The 22889-nt window shown below is 44.3% G+C and overlaps 1 protein-coding gene across 1 annotated transcript in view; it reads left to right on the top strand.

The window, feature by feature from the left end:
• Positions 1 to 22889, top strand: part of LOC113407249 (kinesin-like protein KIF14) — an 86245-nt gene that overhangs the window by 34960 nt on the left and 28396 nt on the right. Inside the window, exons 16-21 of the mRNA XM_026655536.1 lie at positions 10854 to 11001; positions 12183 to 12335; positions 13176 to 13302; positions 14466 to 14559; positions 15585 to 15723; positions 22254 to 22354. Coding sequence (XP_026511321.1) covers positions 10854 to 11001; positions 12183 to 12335; positions 13176 to 13302; positions 14466 to 14559; positions 15585 to 15723; positions 22254 to 22354 — 762 coding nt within the window. The remainder of the gene's footprint in view (positions 1 to 10853; positions 11002 to 12182; positions 12336 to 13175; positions 13303 to 14465; positions 14560 to 15584; positions 15724 to 22253; positions 22355 to 22889) is intronic.

Here is a 22889-nt window from a genome sequence, read left to right as displayed (position 1 = left end):
TCTGTATCCTATCCCTACCCTCCAGCGTATCTACCACTCCTCCCAGTTTAGTGTCATCTGCAAACTTCAGCCCCTGCCCTAATCGGTCATCGCCCAATAGCCCTTATGAGCCCGTCTGACCCCCCAGCAGCCCCACACTGTCTATCTCCCCATGTCTCATGACATGTTCCGACAGGCGCTGTGAAGAAGGTAGGCTCTTTCTCTTCCCTATCCTAGCTGGGGCTGGCCAGGAGCAGCTGCTGTGTTCTAGTGCCACAGCACCCTCTGGTGGGCAAAAGGCAGCACTGCAGCAACTTTTCAGCAGAAGCTATTTTCTGGAGGGGGGGGAGGAAATTAAAAATATATGTGGCACATGAAATATGCATGCAGAGTGGCGCAGAATTCCCACAAGAGTAATACTTTTCTGTGCCTGGGCTCTGTCACGGGAAGCGCACAGATGAGGAACGGTGGTGGCTCTTCCAGAATCTGCAGCTAGACAGGAAGGATGCAGGGTAGCTATTCTAAAGGCTCCCTCTACCTAACCGCCAATATAGTTCTTCTTTGAGAGATGTCCCTGTGGGTGCTCCACTCCAGATGTCCCTGTGGGTGCTCCACTCCAGGTGTTGGTGCGTCCCTGCGCCTTCGCTCGGAGATTTTTCGTAGCAGTACTCGTACTGGCCACGCATGCGCAGAGGCTCCCCCCGCTGTGAGTCTAGGATAATAGTACGCATGCGTGGCCAATCTCCTCAGTTCCTTCTCTACCGTCCCCGGCCTGAGACGGAGCTCAGCAGACTCGTTAGGAAATCCCTCACTCTTGTTACAATTACCTATTCTAGTAGTTAGTTTGTTGTCAGTTCTTGTTAGTGTAGTTCATTAGTTCTTTTATCTGTTTAAAAAAAAAAAAAAAATTTCTCTCAGCCGCAACCGCTTCTACCATGCCTGGCTCCACAGGCTTTAAGCGCTGCTCTACGTGTAAGGACGCTATCCCGCTCTCTGATGGCCAGTGCTTGGGGGAAACACACATTCCCCAAAAATGTGCCCACTGTAGCAAACTTAGTTCCAGGGCACGGAAGGACAGGGAGCTTAAACTGAAACTGCTCCTCCTGCAAAAGTCTATCGGGTTAGTTTCAGACCCAGGCGCCGACTCCGGCTCTACTGCCCGCCACAGCCCCCCTGCTTCAAAAAAACTGAAGAAATCTACAAAAAAGGAGCAGCCCTCTCCAACAAAGAAGTTGGTGAGGCACAAGAGTTCTTCAGGCAGGTCAACAGTTTCCCTGCCTGTGTTTCCTTGCCTCAGCACTTTTGAAGAGCCGGGCTCCTCAGGCACCGCACGAAAGCCGCCTCAGGCTGCGGCGGCGGCGCGAAGCTCCGGTGCCGAGGTTTCAGGCTTTCAGTTGCCTGCCTCGTTTATGGCACCGCGACGGAGGCGGTGCCGACATTTCCCGCCCTGCCTGACTCTCTGCAGGCTGATGTTGCCCCCCCGGCACCTACCACGGCACTGGCAACCGCGGCACAGGCTGACAGGGAGATCAAAGGCAAAACCCCTGCTCAGAGGAATGTTCCCTCACGCAGGAGCCTCACCTTTTCAATTCACTCAGACAGCAGATCTATTGGTATCAGCTATTCTGCAGTCTCCCCTGATAAATGCCTGTTTTTCTCCAATGCCTGAGTCAGGATCAGAACAACCTTCCTCCAGTGAGGAGGAAGCTGATCCACAGGCAGTTTTTTCTCCATATCAAGACTCCAGACCCCAATCAACAGAGGTTACAAAAAAACTACCTCAGCCTGTTCTCAGGATCCTGCCCCAGGGGGAGTGAACCCCTGGATGGCACCACCTATGCCCTACCCACCACCATGGCAATGTTGGGCACCTTGGGCATTGTACCCTCGAGAACACGTGCGCTACGGCACTTCGACCAGGCGCAACACCGGTCTAGCACCGCCACGTGACGGATCTGCCAGTGACATAAGATACCAGGCAGCACCGTCACACTTCCAGGAGCAACTGAGTCCTGCTCCTATTCCAGCAGAGCCCGACGTAACGCCTGAGGAAGCCTTACTTCCCCTTCCTCCAACACCGTCGGATGACTATGCAAAATTCCAAGACCTCTTTAAAAGAGCTGCCGGTGACTTGAGAATTAACTTGGAGGAAGTCACTGAACAACAGCATGAGCTAACAGACATCTTGCAGCCCTCTTCTTCCTCTAGAGTGGCACTACCAATCAACGTAGCCCTTTTTGAACCCGCTAAATCCATCTGGCAGACTCCAGCCACAAGCCTACCTACCTGTAAACAAGCAGATAGGAAGTACTTCATCCCTTCAAAGGGCTCTGAATTCCTTTTTACCCATCTGGCGCCAAACTCATTGGTAGTGGATGCAGCGAACCAGAGGGCCAAACAACAGTACGCCCGCTCCACTCCAGCCAACAAGGACAGTAAACGCCTGGACCTCTTTGGCCGTAAAGTATATGCATCCTCGACGCTACAATTTCGCATAGCTAATTATACTGCAGTCCTTGCAAAATATGACCACAAAAACTATAATAAATTCATGGATTTTATTGATCACATCCCAGAGCAGAAGAAACAATTCACAGCTCTGGTGTCCGAGGGACAAACCATATCACGTACCGCTCTCCAAGCGGCCCTCGATGTAGCTAACACTGCAGCAAGGTCGACTGCCACAGCAGTGGTCATGCGACGGGGTTCATGGCTCTCCTCCTCCTTCTTTCCTGGAGAGGTCCAGAGCACCATTGAAGATCTTCCCTTTGACGGGGAAAAACTTTTTGCCTCCACCACAAACGACGTGCTTCATTCGATGAAGGACGCAAGGGCAACCCTCCGGTCCCTAGGCCTCCAGCCACCTGCGACCAGAAGACGACAATATAGATATCAACCTTATCAACGCCCACGCTACCCCGCATTTACACAACACTCCTATAGACCACAGGAGCAACAACAGCAACAACAACGCCAAAGACCAAGATTCCAGCGTCGTCGTCCTAACTCTACAGGGGCGCCACAACCCCCTCCAACTAATAGGCAGTTTTGAAGCATTGGTCGAGGGTTTAGAAAACAGCGTTCCCACTTCAGCCGGCACACCTATCTTTGGACACTGCTATGACCATTCTCTCATCAATGGCAGAAAATTACATCCAACAAATGGGTCATAGAGGTAGTTACAATTGGATACGCCATCCCCTTCCTCTCCCACCCTCCCCGTCCCTCTTCAGGGACCCATCTAACGAGCGACTACTCTTCCAAGAAGTGCAGCATCTCCTTCAACTGGGAGCAGTACAAACTGTGCCAGAACGACACAGAGGGCAGGGTTTTTACTCCCATTATTTCTTAACAGAGAAGAAAAATGGGGGATGGCGACCAATCCTTGACCTCAGGCGGCTCAACAAATTTGTCAAAAAGCAAAAGTTCAAGATGGTCACTCTCACCACTATAATCCAGCGCTGGAGCAGGGCGACTGGTTTTCAGCCCTCGACCTACAGGACGCCTATTTTCATGTGACTATACACCCGTCCCACAGACAATTCCTACGTTTTACTCTCGGCTCCACACATTTCCAATACAGGGTTCTCCCCTTCGGACTGTCCATGGCCCCCTGTGTTTTTTCCAAGATCCTAGCCGTAGTTACAGCCTACCTCAGAAAACAAGGGGTCGTAATATTTCCTTACCTAGACGATTGCCTCCTCAAAGCTTCAACATTCGACGAAGCTCTCCGATCCATATGACTTACCATCGATTGTGGCCCAGACAGCCCTGGTTTCCGTTTCTCACCAAAATGTCGATTCGACCACCAATCCCCTTGCCTCTCATCCCGAACCTCCTATCACAACAACACGGCCATTTTCTCCACCCCAACCTATCCATGCTTCACCTCAAAGCATGGTTCCTACATGGTTCTCCCAAAGCGAACTAGATTGCGCTGAACAAGTTCAAAGAGTGCTCCTACATAGCAGAACACAATCTACTCGCACCACCTATCTACGTAAGTGGAAACGATTCACACACTGGTGTTCAGCTAAACAACTTGGTCCCACGGCAGCATCTCTTCCGCTCATACTTGACTACCTATTGGACCTTAAGCAATCCGGCCTTTCTTTCAGCTCCATCAGGGTCCATTTAGCTGCTATTACAACTTTTCATGACAAAATTGATGATTCTTCTGTATTTGCTCATCCTATCACCAAGCGCTTCCTCAAGGGACTCCAAACCCTATACCCAGACATTAAACCACCTACCACCCCGTGGGACCTTCATCTAGTACTATCTTGCCTAACTCAACAACCATTTGAACCCCTAGCCACGTGCTCCCTTTTACACCTCTCGATGAAAACAGCATTTTTAGTGGCAATTACCTCCGCCAGACGGGCAGGAGAAATAGCAGCTCTTATGGCAGACCCACCATATACGCTATTTTTCAAAGACAAGGTTACCCTCAGGTTACACCCCAATTTTCTTCCTAAGGTACACTCGTCATTCCACATTAATGAGCCGATACACTTTCCGACCTTTTTCCCGAAGCCACATGCGAACTCGTTCGAAGCCTCAATGCATACGCTAGATGTACGCAGGGCCTTGTCCTTCTATTTGGATAGAACCAAACCTTTTAGAAATTCTTCCAGACTTTTTGTCTCCATCGCGGAGCGCTCCAAAGGTACGCCTATTTCTACCCAGAGACTTTCGAACTGGATTTCTCAGTGCATCCGGTTGTGCTATCAGATGAAGAAAGTTACACCTCCAGACGGCATCAGAATACACTCCACTAGATCTATGGCTGCCTCTGTAGCATTCTTACGCAAAGTTCCCCTGGCTGATATCTGTAAAGCAGCCACCTGGTCCTCTGAGCACACATTTGTTAAACACTATGCCCTTACTCAAGGCCCTCTATCAGATATACGTTTGGGCAGGGCTGTACTATCTACGGCGTTCCTATCAGATCCGAAGTCCCTACCTCCTTAAGATACACGGCTTTTAAGTCACCTGGAGTGGAGCACCCACAGGAACATCTCTCTCGAAGAAGAGGAGGTTACTCACCCTGTGCAGTAACTGACGTTCTTCGAGATGAGTGTCCCTGTGGGTGCTCCACTACCCACCCTCCTCCCCTCTACTTCGGAGTTGGGGTAGCCTCCGTTGTAGAGAAGGAACTGAGGAGATTGGCCACGCATGCGTACTATTATCCTAGACTCACAGCGGGGGGCAGCCTCTGCGCATGCGTGGCCAGTACGAGTACTGCTACGAAAAATCTCCGAGCGAAGGCGCAGGGACGCACCAACACCTGGAGCGGAGCACCCACAGGGACACTCATCTTGAAGAACGTCAGTTACTGCACAGGGTGAGTAACCTCCTCTTCTGGCTGCAGGCTTTCTCTTCCCACTCTGATTAGATCAGTGTAAGGGCACAGAGTACCTTACCTTTTATAGAGCAGCAACAACACAAAGAGGATGGTGAACAACATTTGTATCCAGCTGTAAGTGGTAGTATGAGGTGCTAAGGTGGGACTAGGGTGTGTGTGATGTGGCACCCTGTTGGTCCACAGAAAGCATGCTATCAGCCCACTAGCTCCACCCATGGCACTTGGAAATCTGCATTCCTCAATGATTTAAAGTTTGGCTCTTCTAATCCATGTGACTGTAGATTTGTGAGTTTCTACAGCAGATACTATTTGTGAAAGATTCTCAATAAAACAGTTCTTGAAACCAAATGCAGTAAAATAGGCATAAAGAACATAACATAAGAACAGCCATACTGGATCAGACCAAAGGTCCATCAAGCCCAGTATCCTGTCCTCTGACAGTGGCCAATGGCAGGTGCCCCAAAGGGAATGAACAGACAGGTTTTCATCAAGTGATCCATGCCCTGTCACCCAATCCCAGCTTCTGGCAAACAGAGGCTAGGGACACCATTCCTGGCTAATAGGTCCATCAATGGCTATCTTCCATGAATCTATCTCGCTCCCTTTTTGAACCCCGTTATAGTATTGGCCTTTGCAACACCCTCTGGAAAAGGTAGCCCCTTGCTCTTGTATTATGAGGAGGAGTATATAACACTCCCTTATTTACTTTCTCTATACCACTTGTGATTTTATAGACCTCTATCATATCCCACCCAGGCGCCTCTTTTCCAAGCTGAAAAGTCAGTCTTATTAATCTCGCCTCATACGGAAGCCATTCTATACCCCTAATCATTTTTGTTACCCTTTTCTGAACCTTTTCCAATTCCAGTATATCTTTTTTCTGAGATGGGGCGACCACAACTGCACGCAGTATTCAAGGTGTGTGCGTACCATGGATTTATATAGAGGCAATATGATATTTTCTGTCTTATCTATCCCTTTCTTGATGATTCCCAACATTCTGTTTGGTTTTTTGACTGCCGCTGCACATTGAGTCGATGATTTCAGAGAACTATCCACAATGACTCCAAGACCTCTTTCTTGAGTGGTAACAGCTAATTTAGACCCATCATTGTATATGTATAGTTAGGATTATGTTTTCCAATGTGCATTACTTTGCATTTATCAAGATTAAATTTCATCTGCCATTTTGTTGCCCAATCACCCAGTTGTGTGAGATTCTTTTGTAGCTCTTCGCAGCCTGCCTGGGACTTAACTCTCTTGAGTAGTTTTGTATTATCCACAAATTTTGCCATCTCACCATTTACCCCTTTTTCCAGATTGTTTATGAATATGTTAAATACGACTGGGCCCAGTACAGATCCCTGGGGGACCCCACTCTTTACCTTTCTCCATTCTGAAAACTGACCATTTACTCCTACCCTTTGTTTCCTATCTTTTAACCAGTTACAATCCATGAGAGAACCTTCGTTCTTATCCCATGACTGCTTATTTTGCTTAAGAGCCTTTGGTGAGGGACCTTGTCAAAAGCTTTCTGAAAAACTAAATACACTATATCCACTGGATCTCCTTTGTCTGCATGCTTGTTGACCCCCTTAAAGAATTCTAGTAGATTGGTGAGGCATGATTTCCCTTTACAAAAACCATGTTTACTATTTCCCAACAAATTATGTTCATCTATGTGTCTGACAATTTTGTTCTTTATGATAATTTCAACCGTTTTGCCCGATACCGAAGTGAGCCTTACTGGCCTGTAGTTGCCAGGGTCACCTCTGGAGCCCTTTTTAAAAATTGGCATCACATTAGCTATCCTCCAGTCATTTGGTACAGAAGCTGGTTTAAATGATAGGTTACAGATGACAGTTAGTAGTCCTGCAATTTCACATTTGAGTTCCTTCAAAACTCTTGGGTGAACATCATCAGGTGCTGGAGACTTATTACTGTTTAGTTTATCAATTTGTTCCAAAATCTCCTCTAATGACCCCTCAATTTGGGACAGTTCCTCAGATCTGTCACCCCCCAAAAAATGGCTCAGGTTTGGGAATCTCCCTCACATCCTCAACAGTGAAGACCGATGCAAAGATTTCATTTAGTTTGTCCGCAATGGCCTCATCATCTTTGAGTGGTCCTTTAGCATCTCGATCGTCCAGTGGCCCCACTAGTTGTTTAGCAGGCTTTCTGCTTCTGATGTATTTAAAATTTTTTTTTACTGTTCCTTTTTGAGTCTTTGGCTAGCTGTTCGTCAAATTTTTTTTTTGGTCTTTCTAATTATATTTTTACACTTCATTTGTGTGAGTTTATGCTCTTTTCTATTTTCCTCATTAGGATTTTGTGATGGGTTAGATCACAGAACCCCCCCTTGGGAGCTGACACCCCATGTGCCAAGCCTACTTCTACCCCTGCCTTTCCTGCCAGCTCAGGGCCCCAGCACCCTGTCTTGCTGAGCCAGACACTCCTGTCTGCTCCAACACAGGCACACGGTCTGAAATACTTGCCCCAAAGCTGCAGGTTTACCTGAAAGCAGCTAACAGAAGTGTTACTGTTTTTAACACTCAGATGCCCAACTCCCAATGGAGTCTAAACCCAAATAAATCCGTTTTACCCTGTATAAAGCGTATTCAGGGTAAACTCATAAATTGTTCGCCCTTTATAACACTGATAGAGAGAGATGCACAGTTGTTTGCTCCCCCAGGTATTAATACATACTCTGAGTTAATTAATAAGAAAAAAGTGATTTTATTAAATACAGAAAGTAGGATTTAAGTGGTTTCAAGTAGTAACAGACAGAACAAAGTAAGTTACCAAGCAAAATAAAATAAAACTTGCAAATCTAGGTCTAATCAAACTGAATACAGATAATCTTACCCTCAGAGATGCTTCAGTAAGTTTTTTCCTCACACTGGACACCTTCCAGGCCTGGGCACAACTCTTTCCCCTGGTACAGCTCTTGTTCCAGCTCAGGTGGTAGCTAGGGGATTCTTCATGATGGCCGCTCTCCTCCCTTTGTTCTGTTCCACCCCTTTATATATCTTTTGCATAAGGCGGGAACCCTTTGTCTCTCTCTGGGTTCCCACCCCCTCCTTCTCAATGGAAAGACACCAGGTTAAAGATGGATTTCAGTTCAGGTGACATGATCACATGTCACTGCAAGACTTCATTGCCCACTTGCCAGCACACAGGTATACAGGAAGACTTACAGGTAAAGCACACCCATCTGCAGACAATTGTCCTGGTTAATGGGAGTCATCAAGATTCCAAACCACCATTAATGGCCCACACTTTGCATAATTACAATAGGCCCTCAGAGTTATATTTCATATTTCTAGTTTTAAATACAAAAGTGGTACATTTATACAAATAGGATGATCACACTCAGTAGATTATAAGCTTTGTAATACCTTACAAGAGACCTTTTGCATAAAGCATATTCCAGTTACATTATATTCACTTATTAGCATATTTTTATAAAATTATATAGACTGCAAGTCACAGATTTATCTTCCACTTTTTAAAGGATTTCTTTTTGCCTCTCACTGCTTCTTTTACTTTGTTGTTTAACCACGGTGGCTCTTCTTTGGTTCTCTTATGTTTTTTAAATTGGGGTATACATTTAAGTTGAGCCTTTATTATGGTGTCTTTCAAAAGTTTCCACGCAGCTTGCAGGGATTTTACTTTTGGTACTGTACCTTTTTAATTTCTGTTTCACTTACCTCCTCATTTTTGTGTAGTTCCCCTTTCTGAAATTAAATGCTATAGTGTTGGGCCTCTGTGGAGTTTTCCCTGCCACAGGGATGTTAAATTTAATTATATTATGGTCACTATTACCAAGCGGTCCAGCTATGTTCACCTCTTGGACCTGATCCTGTGCTCCACTTAGGACTAAATCAAGAATTGCCTCTCCTCTTGTGGGTTCCAGGACTAGCTGCTCCAAGAAGCAGTCATTTAAGGTGTCAAGAAACTTAATCTCAGCATCCCTTCCTGAGGTGATATGTACCCAGTCAATATGGGGATAGTTGAAATTCCCCATTATTATTATTGAGTTTTTTTATTTTAATAGCCTCTCTAATCTCCCTGAGCATTTCAGAGTCACTAACACCATTCTGGTCAGGTGGTCTGTAATATAGCCCTACTGCTATAATTCTTATTTTTCAAGCATGGAATTATTATCCATAGAGATTCTATAGTACAATTTAGTTCATTTAAGATTTTTACTTCATTTGATTCTATGCTTTCTTTCACATATAGTGCCACTCCCCCACCAGCACGGCCTTTTCTGTCCTTCTGATCTATTTTGTACCCTGGTATTACTGTGTCCCATTGATTATCCTCATTCCACCAGATTTCTGTGATGTCTATTATATCAATATCCTCATTTAATATTAGGCACTTTAGTTCACCCATCTTACTATTTAGACTTCTATCATTGGTATATAAGCATTTTAAAAACTTTTCATTTTTTGGCTGTTCCCTATTGCATGATGTAATTGAATGGGACTTTTTTCATTTGACTGTTTCTCATCAGAGCCTCCCTCTATTTCATCATTTTCCATCCTCTCCTTCTTATTAGGACATAGGGAAACTCCATTTATAGATCCTCCCCTAAGACATGTCCACACCACATGCTCCTCCGCACCTGTCGGCTTTCCCCCAGCCCCTAGTTTAAAAACTGTTCTACGACTTTTTTTAATTTTAAGCTTCAGCAATCTGGTTCCGTGGAGCCCATCCTTCCTGTATAGGCTCCCCCTCTCCCAAAAGCTTCCCCAGTTCCTAATAAATCTAAACTCCTTCTCCCTACGCCATCGTCTCATCCACGCATTGAGACCCTGCAGTTCTCCCTATCTAACTGGCCCTGCGCGTTGAACTGGAAGCATTTCTGAGAATGCTACCATGGAGGTCCTGGACTTCAATCTCTTACCTAGAAGCCTAAATTTGGCCTCCAGGACCTCTCTCCTATCCTTCCCCATGTTGTTGGTACCTACATGTACCACGACCACTGGCTCCTCCCCAGCTCTACACATAAGCCTATCTAGATGTCTCAAGAGATCCGCAACCGTCGCACCAGACAGGCAAGTCACCATGCGGTTCTCCTGATCATCGCAAACCCAGCTATCTATGTTTCTAATGATCGAATTGCCCAAAATGTAGCAGCTGTGGCTAAAAAGTCTTTTTCCTTCTTGTGTGTGATTTTCTCCCCGGGGGAGGTGAGAACAGATAATCAATAAACTACAAAAACTTGCATCTGAAGAAGTGAGGTTCTTACCCACGAAAGCTTATGCTCCCAATACTTCTGTTAGTCTTAAAGGTGCCACAGGACCCTCTGTTGCTTTTTACAAAAACTTAGCACACCCACCACAATTAAAATGAGAGGTTTTTAGATCTAAATTTCACGTTTGACCGAAGTAATAAAGTAATGAATATAGCATTTGTTACTCTTTTTAACTCATATGCAACATACTAAAAAAGGTTAAAAGCTAACATTTTAATTTAAGTTGCTCACTACTTCCAGACTTGAATCAGAAATTGAAGAGGCACGACTGAAAGCCAAGGAAGAAATGATGCAAGGTATCCAGTTTGCAAAAGAGATGGCTCAACAAGAACTTATTTCTCAACAAAAAGTTTACGAAAGCAAGATAAAATCACTAGAAGCAGAACTGGTAAATTGCTTTGCATAATTAAACAAAAAGGTGGATTGTGTAGCCTTTCATGCTGTCTCGCATGCCTGAACAGCTGAATCCCTGGCTCGCTCTCTCCCCTCCTTTGAAACACTTATAAAAGGCCACCTATTGCACAAAGTATTCCAGCTATAATGCACTCTTTTTGCACGGGGTTTTCATTCTTTCTTGTATTTGCTGTTCTGCTAGTTTGCATGTGCCTTGGGGCAAGGATTGTTACAAGCAGGATACAATTTTCAGGGTATGCTGGCTTGATATAATTAATAGAGAATAATATATGGTGGCAAAGTGATAAATTTATGATACTTTACTTCTCAGCAAATGTACTATAGCAGGGGTGGGCAAACTTTTTGGCCTGAGGGCCACATTGGGATTCCGAAACTGTATGGAGCGCCGGGTGGGGAAGGCTGTGCCTCCCCAAACAGCCTAGCCCCTGCCCCTTCCCACTTCCTGCCCCCCTCAGAAGCCCCAACCCATCCAACCCCCCCTGCTTCTTGTCCCCTGACTGCCCCCTCCCGGGACCTCCTGCCCCTAACCGCCCCCCAGTACCCCACCCACTATCCAACCCCCCTGCTCACTGTCCCCTGACTGCCCCCACCCCTATCCACACCCCTGTCCCCTGACTGCCCCCCGGGACTCCCTGCCCCTTATCGAATCCCCCCGCCCCCTTACCATGCTGCTCAGAGCACCAGACTGGCAGCCGCACCGCCTAGCCAGAGCCAGCCACACTGCCGCATAGTCTAGAGCACCGGGGCAGGCCAGCGGCGCTCGCAGCCATGCTGCCCGGCAGGAGCTTGCAGTCCCACCGCCCAGAGCGCTGGCAGCACAGCGAGCTGAGGCTGCAGGGGAGGGGAGACAGCAGGGGAGGGCCTGGGGGCTAGCCTCCCCGGCCGGGAGCTTAAGGTCCAGGCAGGACGGTCCCGCGGGCCGTAGTTTGCCCACTTCTGTACTATAGGGTATAACAGTTGATGTTCATTGACTGGGATATAACCTCCCATTGCTGAGAAAGTGACTTTATCTCTGTAATGTATAGTGGCCATAAATCTTTCATGGACTGAAAGAAGAACAAACTCTAATATCCATCTTTAGCGAATGGGTTGGATGAGCTGAAGCATGTGATTTTTCCATACCCCATTCATTCTGTCCTTTTGTTTTTTTTTTAGAGAGAAGAATCTCATAAGAAACAAATTCAGGAAATGAATAACCAGCAGACCGCTAACAAAATACAAGAACTGGAAAAAGCAAAGCAACATCTTGAGTTGGAAGTACATTTCAGCAAGAAGCGTCTGGAAATGGAGACATTAGCCACCAGACAGGTAATTTTAAAACATGCATTTTGTCTGATCAATCATATATTTAAACAAACCTTTATAGTATTATTTAACTTAATTGGCTCTCTTAAAAATAGTCCTTTCCAAAATGATTTTAAGACAGATGTGTCTCATTTACTGCCCTCTTATTAAATCAGCTGCTATTTGGGGAATCAGAAATAACAAGGTCAGCTATAATTTTATGTAATGGGGGCTGGGTTGCTGATATTCCAAACTTAGGGGAATGTTGAGCTCACCAAAAATGATGGACTCAGGCATAAGTGCAAGCAATGTCTAGAATGTTAAGTATTTGGGGAAATATCTGAGGGAGCCAGAATACTTTCAAAACTTGTTTCCTCAGATAAAAACATGAAAGGAGACTTGACAGCACCCCTGAAAATGAGGAATTATTCCTAAATCGTATTAATAGATGTAATACCTTACATTTTGACCCAGGTTAGGTTTCTACATTTGCTGACTGCAGTAGACACCAAAACGTCGTCATTTTCCATGACTGCTAGTGCACATTTTCTTTCATCTTTAAACTTCTATGATAGATTTTTTTCTTTTTAAAATAATTGATAGAAAATTCTGTTCCCTTTTTCTTGAATTCAGTAGTCCCATTTAAATAATAAATGCTCCAACATATACATGTCAGAATTTAAGCAAGCAATGAAAATTGGTAGAATTTGTGTCGTCTTAACTGATGTAGTAGAGGGATCGGATCAAAGAGAAGTTTATTGTAAAGCATGCAGCCTCAAAAGATAAAATAACCTCTCACCCCATTTTATCCTTTGCTTCTTGTAAAAACATTGTCATGGATGGATCTATATGTCTTTTCTTTAGGCTTTAGAAGATCATACTATTCGTCATGCAAAGATTCTTGAAGCTCTGGAGGCTGAGAAGCAGAAAATTGCTAAAGAAATAGAAACTCTCCAGCAGAATCGTGGAAATGGGAATAAATCTATAACTAGTATGTGTGTGTTGGGGGGGGGAAGGGGGAGAGAGAGAGATTGTGTACAGCAGGGGTGGCCAACCTGTGGCTCCAAAGCCACATGCGGCTCTTCAGGGGTTAATATGCAGCTCCTTACCTAGGCACTGATTCCAGGGCTGGAGCTATAGATGCTAACTTTCCAATGTGCTTGGGGGTGCACACTGCTCAACCCCTGCTTTGCCCCATGGCCCCTTCACCTGAGCCTTGCATGCCCTCGCTCCCCCCTCCCTCCCCCCATAGCCTCCTGCACAGGTGAAACAGCTGATTGTGGTGGGAGGGGGGAGTAGGCGCTGATTTGGTGGGGGCTGCCAGCAGGCAGGAGGCACTGGGGGCTGGGGAGCACGTGGGGGGGCTGCTGACATATTACTGTGGCTCTTTGGCAATGTATATTGGTAAATTCTGACCCCTTCTCAGGCTCAGGTTGGCCACCACTGGTGTACAGTGTAACTTTCAATTCATCATTATTTCCTCTGCTGTCTGGCAATGGAGAGAGAGGCTTTCTCCTCTTCTCTTCCCGCTTGCTGGGAGGTTTACTTTCTGGCAGAGAGACCTCTTTAGTCTCTGTTTTCACTATCCTTCTTGTGAGAAAATTGCTGCATTTCTGGTTGAGATGGGATCCTAGTAGCTTAATCTCTTACCCCAACACGTTATCTCAGTGGTATTGAAGTTATAAGATCTTCATCTTTATTGTTGGGATGCGATCCTTGCCCTTCTCGAGACATGCACATCAGGCAGCGCTAGAGTGATACTTCGTTCATATTTAGTTGGGCTGGGTGAACAAACAGAAACATGTAGATTAGCGTACTTCCTCAGCAGACCAAAGGTTCTCCCATCATCAGACGGTCTAGGCTTTGTGGGAAAGAGCAGGAAACACAGTTGTGGAGGCTGGAGGACCAGAGCAGAAAGGTAAAATGTATTTGTTTCTAAAACCATGCAAATATGATACCTACAATGATTTAAATGGCATTCCAGTTTTGAAATATCCTTTGAAAGTGTGAGCTGTCTTTTAGTGTTTTCAGTAAATTGGAAGTCCGTGAGACTGCCTTGTCCACCGAACTCCTTTAAAGGTCTCCTTTTTTGGTCTAGAATCATTTCATTATGTTTGAACCAGTCGACCATAATCTTATGTGTTTTTTATTTAGTTAAGCCTAACTGGAATTCTATGAAACTCTCTCTGATGATCCAGGAGGCCAATACCATTAGTAGCAAATTAGGAAAGCACACAGTCTTTGGCAGGTGAGTTACCTAATTCACACACAAGGCACGTGTAAAAAAATAACTAAATTTGGTGTTGGATGTGGAATGAGCGTATCTTTTTCTTAGAAGACTTTTGCTTAATACTCTTAACTCAAACCTGTTGGTTTGCAAGCTATTTTGAGTAAACTGATTTATAATAAATACACGACAGAGAAACTTCTATTTAAGGCTTCTCAAGAGCCATGATCTTGTATACTATTTTGGAATTTCTCCCTTGAATCTGACTGTATTACAAGAAAATTTTACAGAACCAACCTGATTACTCCTGTATTAGGAGTGTTGTAAGCAAGACATGAGAAGTAATCCTTCCACTATACTCCACGCTGATTAGGCCTCAATTGGAGTATTGTGTCTAGTTCTGGGTCCACATTTCAGGAAGGATGTGGACAAATTGGAGAGAGTCCAGAGAAGAGTGACAAAAATGATTAAAGGTCTAGAAAACATGACCTATGAGGGAAGATGGAAAAAATTGGGTTTGTTTAATCTGGAAAAGAGAAGACTGAGAGGGGACATAACCTTTTACATATTTGAAAACTGTTGTTACAAAGAGGAGGAAGAAAAATTGTTTTTCTTAACCTCTTGAGGATCGGACAAGAAGCAATGGGCTTAAATTGCAGCAAGGGAGGTTTAGGTTGGACATTAGGAAGAACTTCCTAACTGTTAGGGTGGTTAAGCACTAGAATAAATTGCCTAGGGAGGTTGTGGAATCTCTATCATTGGAAATTTTTAAGAGCAGGTTAGACAAACACCTCTCAGGAATGGTCTAGATAATACTTAGTCCTGCCATCTAGTGCGGGGGACTGGACTAGATGACCTCTAGAGGTTCCTTCCAGTTCTATGATTCTATTTTAATTAGCCCCTTGATATTATTTGTTTCTTAAGCAAGCCAAATTTTTCAAAAGTAATCTTTGCCTATTGGCAAACTATTAGCCTCATAGTGTTCCACTAGTCCACTCTTTTGTTAATTTTGGTGATCATGGCTTTTGTATTTTTTTTTTAATTAGACATGATATATCAGAACAAGGAGATGGCACTGGACCTTCTGTTAAAGTGCTGGTTCGTAACCTCAAGCTGGGAATTGCAACTTTCTGGAGCCCGGAGAAGTTTGAATATAAGCTAGCAGCAATGAAAGAACTCTATGAGGTCTGTAAGAACTGAAGAAAAACTTCACTAATTGTAAACATTTAATCTAAGATATTGATGAAATCAATTAAAGTTAGATTCAGAATTTGTCAGATTTTAATGAACTAAACATCTGTGCTTTTTATGTACAGTAGGGGAAATCCTAGTTTTTACTCAGTTTTACGCGTTTTAGTTTTTACTCCATCCTTCCTTAGCTAAAGCTCTCATTTACTTAGTAAAAACTGAGTAATGACTTCTGGACTTGGACCCATGTTTGTAACTGTTGTATGTGCGTGCGTGCTCATACATTCTGAGAAAATATCAATTGTAAAAGGTCTTACGGATTTTTTTTTCAAATTTTCACTAGTTTTTTGATCTTGCTAGTCAAACACATAATTTGACATTCAGGCAGATCCTTGTTTTCATGTGCAATCTTAGATTTTCAAGGGCTGGGGAAGACATTTTTTCAATGTAAAACATTGTCTCCTAAAAAACTGTTCTTTAAACTATATTAGTTAAATGCAGCAAAAATCTCCATCACTCTAATTACATCTCCTTTAGACAGACTATAGAATTTATACCTTGTTCCCTTTGTATGTGCAGTATTTTGTATTGGGATAGATGGTGTTAATGTTAATGCTTTGTACATAAGAGGAGCATATGCAAAGGAAGAGGGGGGGCAGGAAAAAAGAAGAAAGGTATCTGTATTTGACTCCACGGTTGTATGTATTTAAAAAAACTTTTAGAATTTGAAATTTCATGAAGGCAGACAACACCTTCACAATTATATTGCCCTTTTTATTTAGTTTTGTCTATATGCAACTTCTTTTCCCATTGCATATCAAAGTTAAAATGGTTGGCCTTGGTCTGTGGGGGAAGAAAATGTGTCAGAGCAAATAAACCCATCTTTGTACAATTGTTTATAAACATACAAGCGCAGTGCAAATTGCCCATGTTCTAGGACAATATGTCCTAAAGAGCACCATGGATTTATACATTGTGTAAAGTTTTAGAATGGGTAGCTTAGGAAGTCTAGTAAAAAAATCCACCCAACCTGCTGGGCCTCTTCAAGTTCCTTCCATTTTTAGGAGGGCAACAAAAGGGGCACAGAGTGTGGTCTTTCTGCTGCATTCCAGTTCATTTCAGGAGCTTTGCAGAGTGCAGTATCTTTTCTTCAGTGTGTGCAATATGTGAGGGTGTAATCTAATTGCATACTAAAACAAATATAGTAGATGGTATTCAGAGGTGAGAGCTGGCTGCAGTGCAGGAAGGGTCCAAAGCTATCAAGTGGGATCATAAAACAGTTTGTCTTAGTTTATACGTGCTTCAGTGTGTGATGCTCTGGATATATGCACACTTGTTCTTTTTTCCTTTCAACATTTATTTTCATAGAATAGAATCATAGAATATCAGGGTTGGAAGGGACCTCAGGAGGTCATCTAGTCCAACCCCCTGCTCAAAGCAGGACCAATTCCCAACTAAATCATCCCAGCCAGGGCTTTGTCAAGCCTGACCTTAAAAACCTCTAAGGAAGGAGATTCCACCACCTCCCTAGGTAACCCATTCCAGTGCTTCACCACCCTCCTAGTGAAAAAGTTTTTCCTAATATCCAACCTAAACCTCCCCCACTGCAACTTGAGACCATTACTCCTTGTTCTCTCATCTGATACCACTGAGAACAGTCTAGATCCATCCTCTTTGGAACCCCCTTTCAGGTAGTTGAAAACAGCTATCAAATCCCCCCTCATTCTTCTCTTCTGCAGACTAAACAATCCCAGTTCCCTCAGCCTCTCCTCATAAATCATGTGCTTCAGCCCCCTAATCATTTTTGTTGCCCTCCGCTGGACTCTTTCCAATTTTTCCACATCCTTCTTGTAGTGTGGTTCCCAAAACTGGACACAGTACTCCAGATGAGGCCTCACCAATGTCGAATAGAGGGGAATGATCATGTCCCTCGATCTGCTGGCAATGCCCCTACTTGTGCACAGCCTCATGCATTGTTGACAAATTAGTGGAAAACAATGTGCTATGTCAAGTTTATAATCACATTTTTTTGATTTTTGCTGTTTCTAAATGAAATTTCTCCAAACATTTCAAAAACACTAATTCTGATGGAGCATTCAGGTCATGTCTACACTACAAAGCTTTGCTGACTCAGCATACAGCCACTACAGTTAGTATATCTCCTGTGTATGTGCATACTTGGCTGCTTGTGTCAGTACTGTGTGTACTCACCAGGAGTGCTTGTGTCACTGTGCAGTGCACCATAGGGAGGTATCCCGAAGTGTAACACTCAGTGTGCTCTCTTTTGGGTAGTTTTGGCAAAGCAAGGTGGGGCAGAAACAGCTAGTGCAAAAGTGACTGAGAGCAAAGGGTCAACTTCCCATAATGTAGTGTACTCATCCCATAATATCTGTATCCCATAATTTTTATTGCCCATTTTCAATTTCCATGAACGTGTGTGAGACTTGTCGCTGTCTGTCATCTCTGAGCGAGTATGGGGCTTGCACAGCTCTGCACTGTTGTCCTGGGTGTTGAAAGCACAGAATGCACGATTCTCCAGTATTTGCAGAGCTGCAAAGAAGAACCGTGGGGATGATTTCCTGGCAGTCACTTTGCTGTGGGACATAGCACGAACCAATTCAAGGTTGTTGGTGGCATTCACAGAACCGCTGCAAATGGTGGAGTGCCACTACTGGGACCAAGAAATGAGCACTGAGTGGTGGTATTGCATCATAATGCAGATTTGGGATGATGAGCAGTGGCTGCAGAACTTTTGGATGTATAAGGCCACATTCCTGGATCTGTGTGCTGAGCTCGCCCAAGCCATCCAGTGCAGGGGCACCAAACTGAGAGCTGCACTGACAGTGGAGAAGCAAGTGGTGATCGCACTGTGGAAATTTGCAATGCTGGATTGCTACCAGTCAGTAGGAAAATCCACTGGGGGGGCCATTGTCATGCAAAAGTGCAGGGCCATTAATCATCTCCTGCTATGTAGGACTGTGATTCTCTGCTATGTGCAGGATATGGTGGATGGCTTTTCAGTTAAGGGGTTCCCAAACTGCGGTGGAGCAATAGACAGCATGCACGTTCCTGTTTTGGCCCTAGTTCACCTTACTACAGAGTATATCAACATAAAGGGCAACTACTTCTTTTAGTGGTTGCTCATGTCCATTCCATATTAGGTGTGTGTGCTTGCCATATGCCAGAAGTTTTTCTCTTAGCAGTATCCGCAGCAGACCGGCTCTGGCGCCCTCTGGAGTGGCGCCCGCATGGCGCAGTATAAGGGGCGCCACCGGCTCCCCCCGCCACCTATTATGGAATGGATATAAGCAACACATCTCAAAGAACATCAGTTATGGAAAAGGTAACTGTCTTTTTTCCACGCTTATGCAAGTGCTGGTGGATCACTGGGGATGCATCAATGTTGGCTGGTCAGGGAAGGTGCATGACACTTTAAGAACACAGGACTGTTCAGAAAGCTACAAGTATGGACTGTCCTTCCCAACTGGCAGATTACCATTGACAATATTGAAATGCCAGAAGCTGTACACCAGTAACCTTGACAGCACCAAGGAAAGATTCAACTACTGCAGTGCAGAATGACAGTTGAATGTGCTTTTGGTAGATTGAAAAGGCGCTGGGATTGTCAGCTCACCAGATTGGATGTCAGTGCAAAAAATATCCCAATGGTTATAGCTGCCTGTTGTCCTGCACAATAATTGTGAAGCAAAGTGGGAAAACTTGCTGCAGGGGCGGTGGTGAAGTGGCTGTCGTCTGAGTTTGAACAGCCAGACTCAAGGGCTTTCAGATGAGCTCAACGAGGAGCTATACGGCTTAGGGAGCTTTGAAAGAGGAGTTTAACAGCAAGCCACAGCAATGTGCTGTCGTGTACTGTACTCAACTTGGCACTGCAGTTTGGAAGCCTGTTAAGAATTGTGTGGTGCTTGCTGTACTTCTGTGCATGTATCACTGTAACGAGTCCACTGCCCCACCCCTCTTCCTGGGCCTGTTAGCTGTCCCACTAAAGTGCAGAGAGGCCTCCAGTTATGCAGCACCCATGGCTTTATTTACACACACAGTTCTCCCACCACCAGTGTTGAGCTATATACAAGGCATGCAGGGTTAGTTCCCCCTTTTCCTACAGTCAGCCCGCAGCTAGGAGACTGACCTTTCCCTGGCTGGCCTTTCTGCTGGCTCCCAGCCCTTATAACTGCTGGCTTGTCAGGCCCGCAGGTGGAGCCAATCTGCAGGCCAGGCATCAGGTCTGTTTCACCAGCCCCAATCTATTTCTCTTGATTGGAGCAGGCTGAGCAGGGGTAATTAGGTGCTTTTGCACCAGCACCCTGCTACAATCACCTGTTGGTGTGCTTGATGTACACTTATTACGACTACTCTGTTTGACTCTGATCCTATAGGTTGCGAGTGTATGAGACCACTACTTTCACTGCCAGCAGGCATTACACAACATGTGTTGTTAACTAATAAAGATGAACAACTTTCAAAACAAAGGAGTTTTATTCACTTACAAAAACAGCCCCGTGTACATAAACAAACTACTCCACATGGCCCCCCTAACTTTACAGGGGAATGAATAGCAGATAGCATCTCTACCTCTTTGTCATCCCGCTCCCTCTTGTAGTACAAGTAAATTAATGCAAAATGGATAGCTGTGTCCTGCTGTTAGGGATGCCCTCACAGTAATGAGAAATTTATTTACATTCTTACCTGAGGTTCCTTCCCCTACGTCAGGTTTGCCTATGCTCAACTGCAGAGACTGGCTGAACTGCAGTGGAGTCAAAAACAGGTCCCGGCTCGCAACACAGCTGGACCCTCCTGGTCACCTGTCCCCATATGCCACCACCCCTTCCTTGTCGTCGTCGTCATCCTCCTCACTGTTCATGGCAGGGGCCTGTGACTCTGGCTCCTCAGAGGTATCTAAGATGGTGTGCTGGGTGGTGGTGGGGTTTAAGCAGGAGGTCTATGACTCGGCACCAGATGGATTGTTACCCTCCCTGGCCTTCTGATTGGCCTGCCACAATTCCTTGGCTTTCATATGACACTGCTGCTGGTCCTTGTCATACCCTCTTCTCTTGCATCCCCTTAACAGTCTGTTGATAGATGTTGACACTTCTACAGCTGGTTCAGAGCTGTGCCTGCACAGCCCTTCTCCCCGCAGCCCCAGGAGATCAAATAGCTCCTCTCTACTCCAGGCAGGAGTGCATCAGGAGTGTGTAGCTGACATAGTCAGCTGGGAAGTTGCATACAACAAGGGAGAGCAGATAGAGGTGTGCTCACCCAGCTGAACAACTAGGAAAAGGCATTTCAAAATACATGAGGGGTTTTAAAGGTGGGGGGGCTTCTGGCATGCATGACCCCTGGAGTTAACAATTGTGACCGGAGCAGTCAGTGTCGGGCATTGTGGGGCAGCTGCTGGAGGACTTTTTGGGTCGACATGGGTAACTCCATGTCTATACTTGAGCTGTGTCGATTTCTGCACGTTGACCATAGCACAATGCTGCTCAGGGAGCTGGTGTTTCTATGTTAGTGTAATGGGGCACATACATCAGTGGCAGAGACATTTAAGTGTACAACCAGGTTGACACGTTGACCTAACTTTGTAGTGTAGAGCAGGCCTAACTCAGTGGCAAGCTTGGAATTTGAAAAAAATGATTTGTGTTACTGGAGCCCCAAAAATACCATCAGACAATTTTCTCAGAAAAAATACTGGCTTTTCATGTTTGGAAAATGTTGTTCTGTAACTTTTATCAAACCTTTCAAACAAAATTGCCCCTCAAATGGTGAAACCTGAAACCCTTTCATTTGAAAGGGTAATTTCTTCAGACACATGTAGGTATCTGAAATCAGAAATTTAAAAAGAAAGCTCCAGAATTCTTCCTTCAGTACTATCTAGTTCAAATTTTTTAAATGGAGGTGTGGGGACGGAGTTGGGGGAAATTCTGTTTCTCTGTATGTGTATCAAATAACAAAACTCGGTTTAGGTATATTTATTGTTAGGACCTGCTTTGGTCTTGGCAATACTAGAGAACAGGTGCTATTACATATGGAAAAATATGGCTAGAATGGTTATGTATTTCTAAATGTTATAATAATGCAAGAAACTTTAGTGAAATCTAAATGCATTGAGTCTTTATGCTTCTGGCTTAGGGAGTGAACTGTAAAGTAGTTTTGTCCTTGGCTCTCCCAAATCCAGGATGCTGGATAACATTGTCTTCCCTAAACTTTTATCTTGTTTGTAAAGGCTAGTGTGGACACTCCATAAAAGTTTGTAGCCTGGAACAAATCTGTGGAGACCTTTCTGCATTAGCATTTACAAATATGTTAAGTACTTCAAGTTAATTGCAATCAGTTTACATTAAACCTTTGTGTCTCAAGTTGACATAAATGTTTGTTTGCTTGCTTAAGGTTATTTCAAAAGGCAAATGCTAATATTAAAGACCATCCTACTTTTTTACAAATAAATTGTAAACTTTTATTATACCATTCCTCTTTAACATAGCTAAAGGAACTGGATTTTCTTCTCCTTTCAGAGTAACGGTAGTAACAAAGCTGATGATGTATTTTATGATCCTGCTGATGAGTGGGAACCTGACCTTACAACTACATCCGTTTCTTCCTTTTCCAAAAGGAGGTAAATAATTTATTATTCTAATTTTTTATATTTAAAATTACATTTTCAGAAACTTGTTGATTGGTATAATTAAATGTCTGAATAAATCTGCATTATTGATTTTGTTTGCCTTATTATGGTGCTGACACTTACACGTTAAAAATTATTTCCCATTCAACTTGTGTATTTGCGAGGAGGGTGGAATTGCACTGATATAATCTTAGCAAGCTCTGAGGCTCTTTTGCACACATTATAGTGATAGTGATAAAATAAATATAATTTAATGTATTTTTGGAATGGCGGAAGTATGCTTTTCATGCACATTAATGACTTTCCTATTGTGAATGTGATGCACTTAGCAGTGACTTTTTTGTATCTTTTTAAAAAAGTAACCTTAAAAAAAAAAATGGATGACTCCCCATCTTGTTATTTTATGATCAGGGCTGGCTCCAGGTACCAGCTGAGCAAGCTGGTGCTTGGGGCGGCAGATTGTTGGAGGCAGCATTCTGCCCAATCCTAGGGCGGCTCGGCCGCTTTTTTTTTTTTTTTTTTTTTT

Source organism: Terrapene carolina, unplaced genomic scaffold (genome assembly GCF_002925995.2).
Source record: "Terrapene carolina triunguis isolate 2854851 unplaced genomic scaffold, T_m_triunguis-2.0 Scaffold210, whole genome shotgun sequence".
Classification (NCBI taxonomy): Eukaryota; Metazoa; Chordata; order Testudines; family Emydidae; genus Terrapene; species Terrapene triunguis.
Note: the sequence above shows the minus strand (reverse complement) of the source record. Positions and strands in the feature narration are given on the sequence as shown.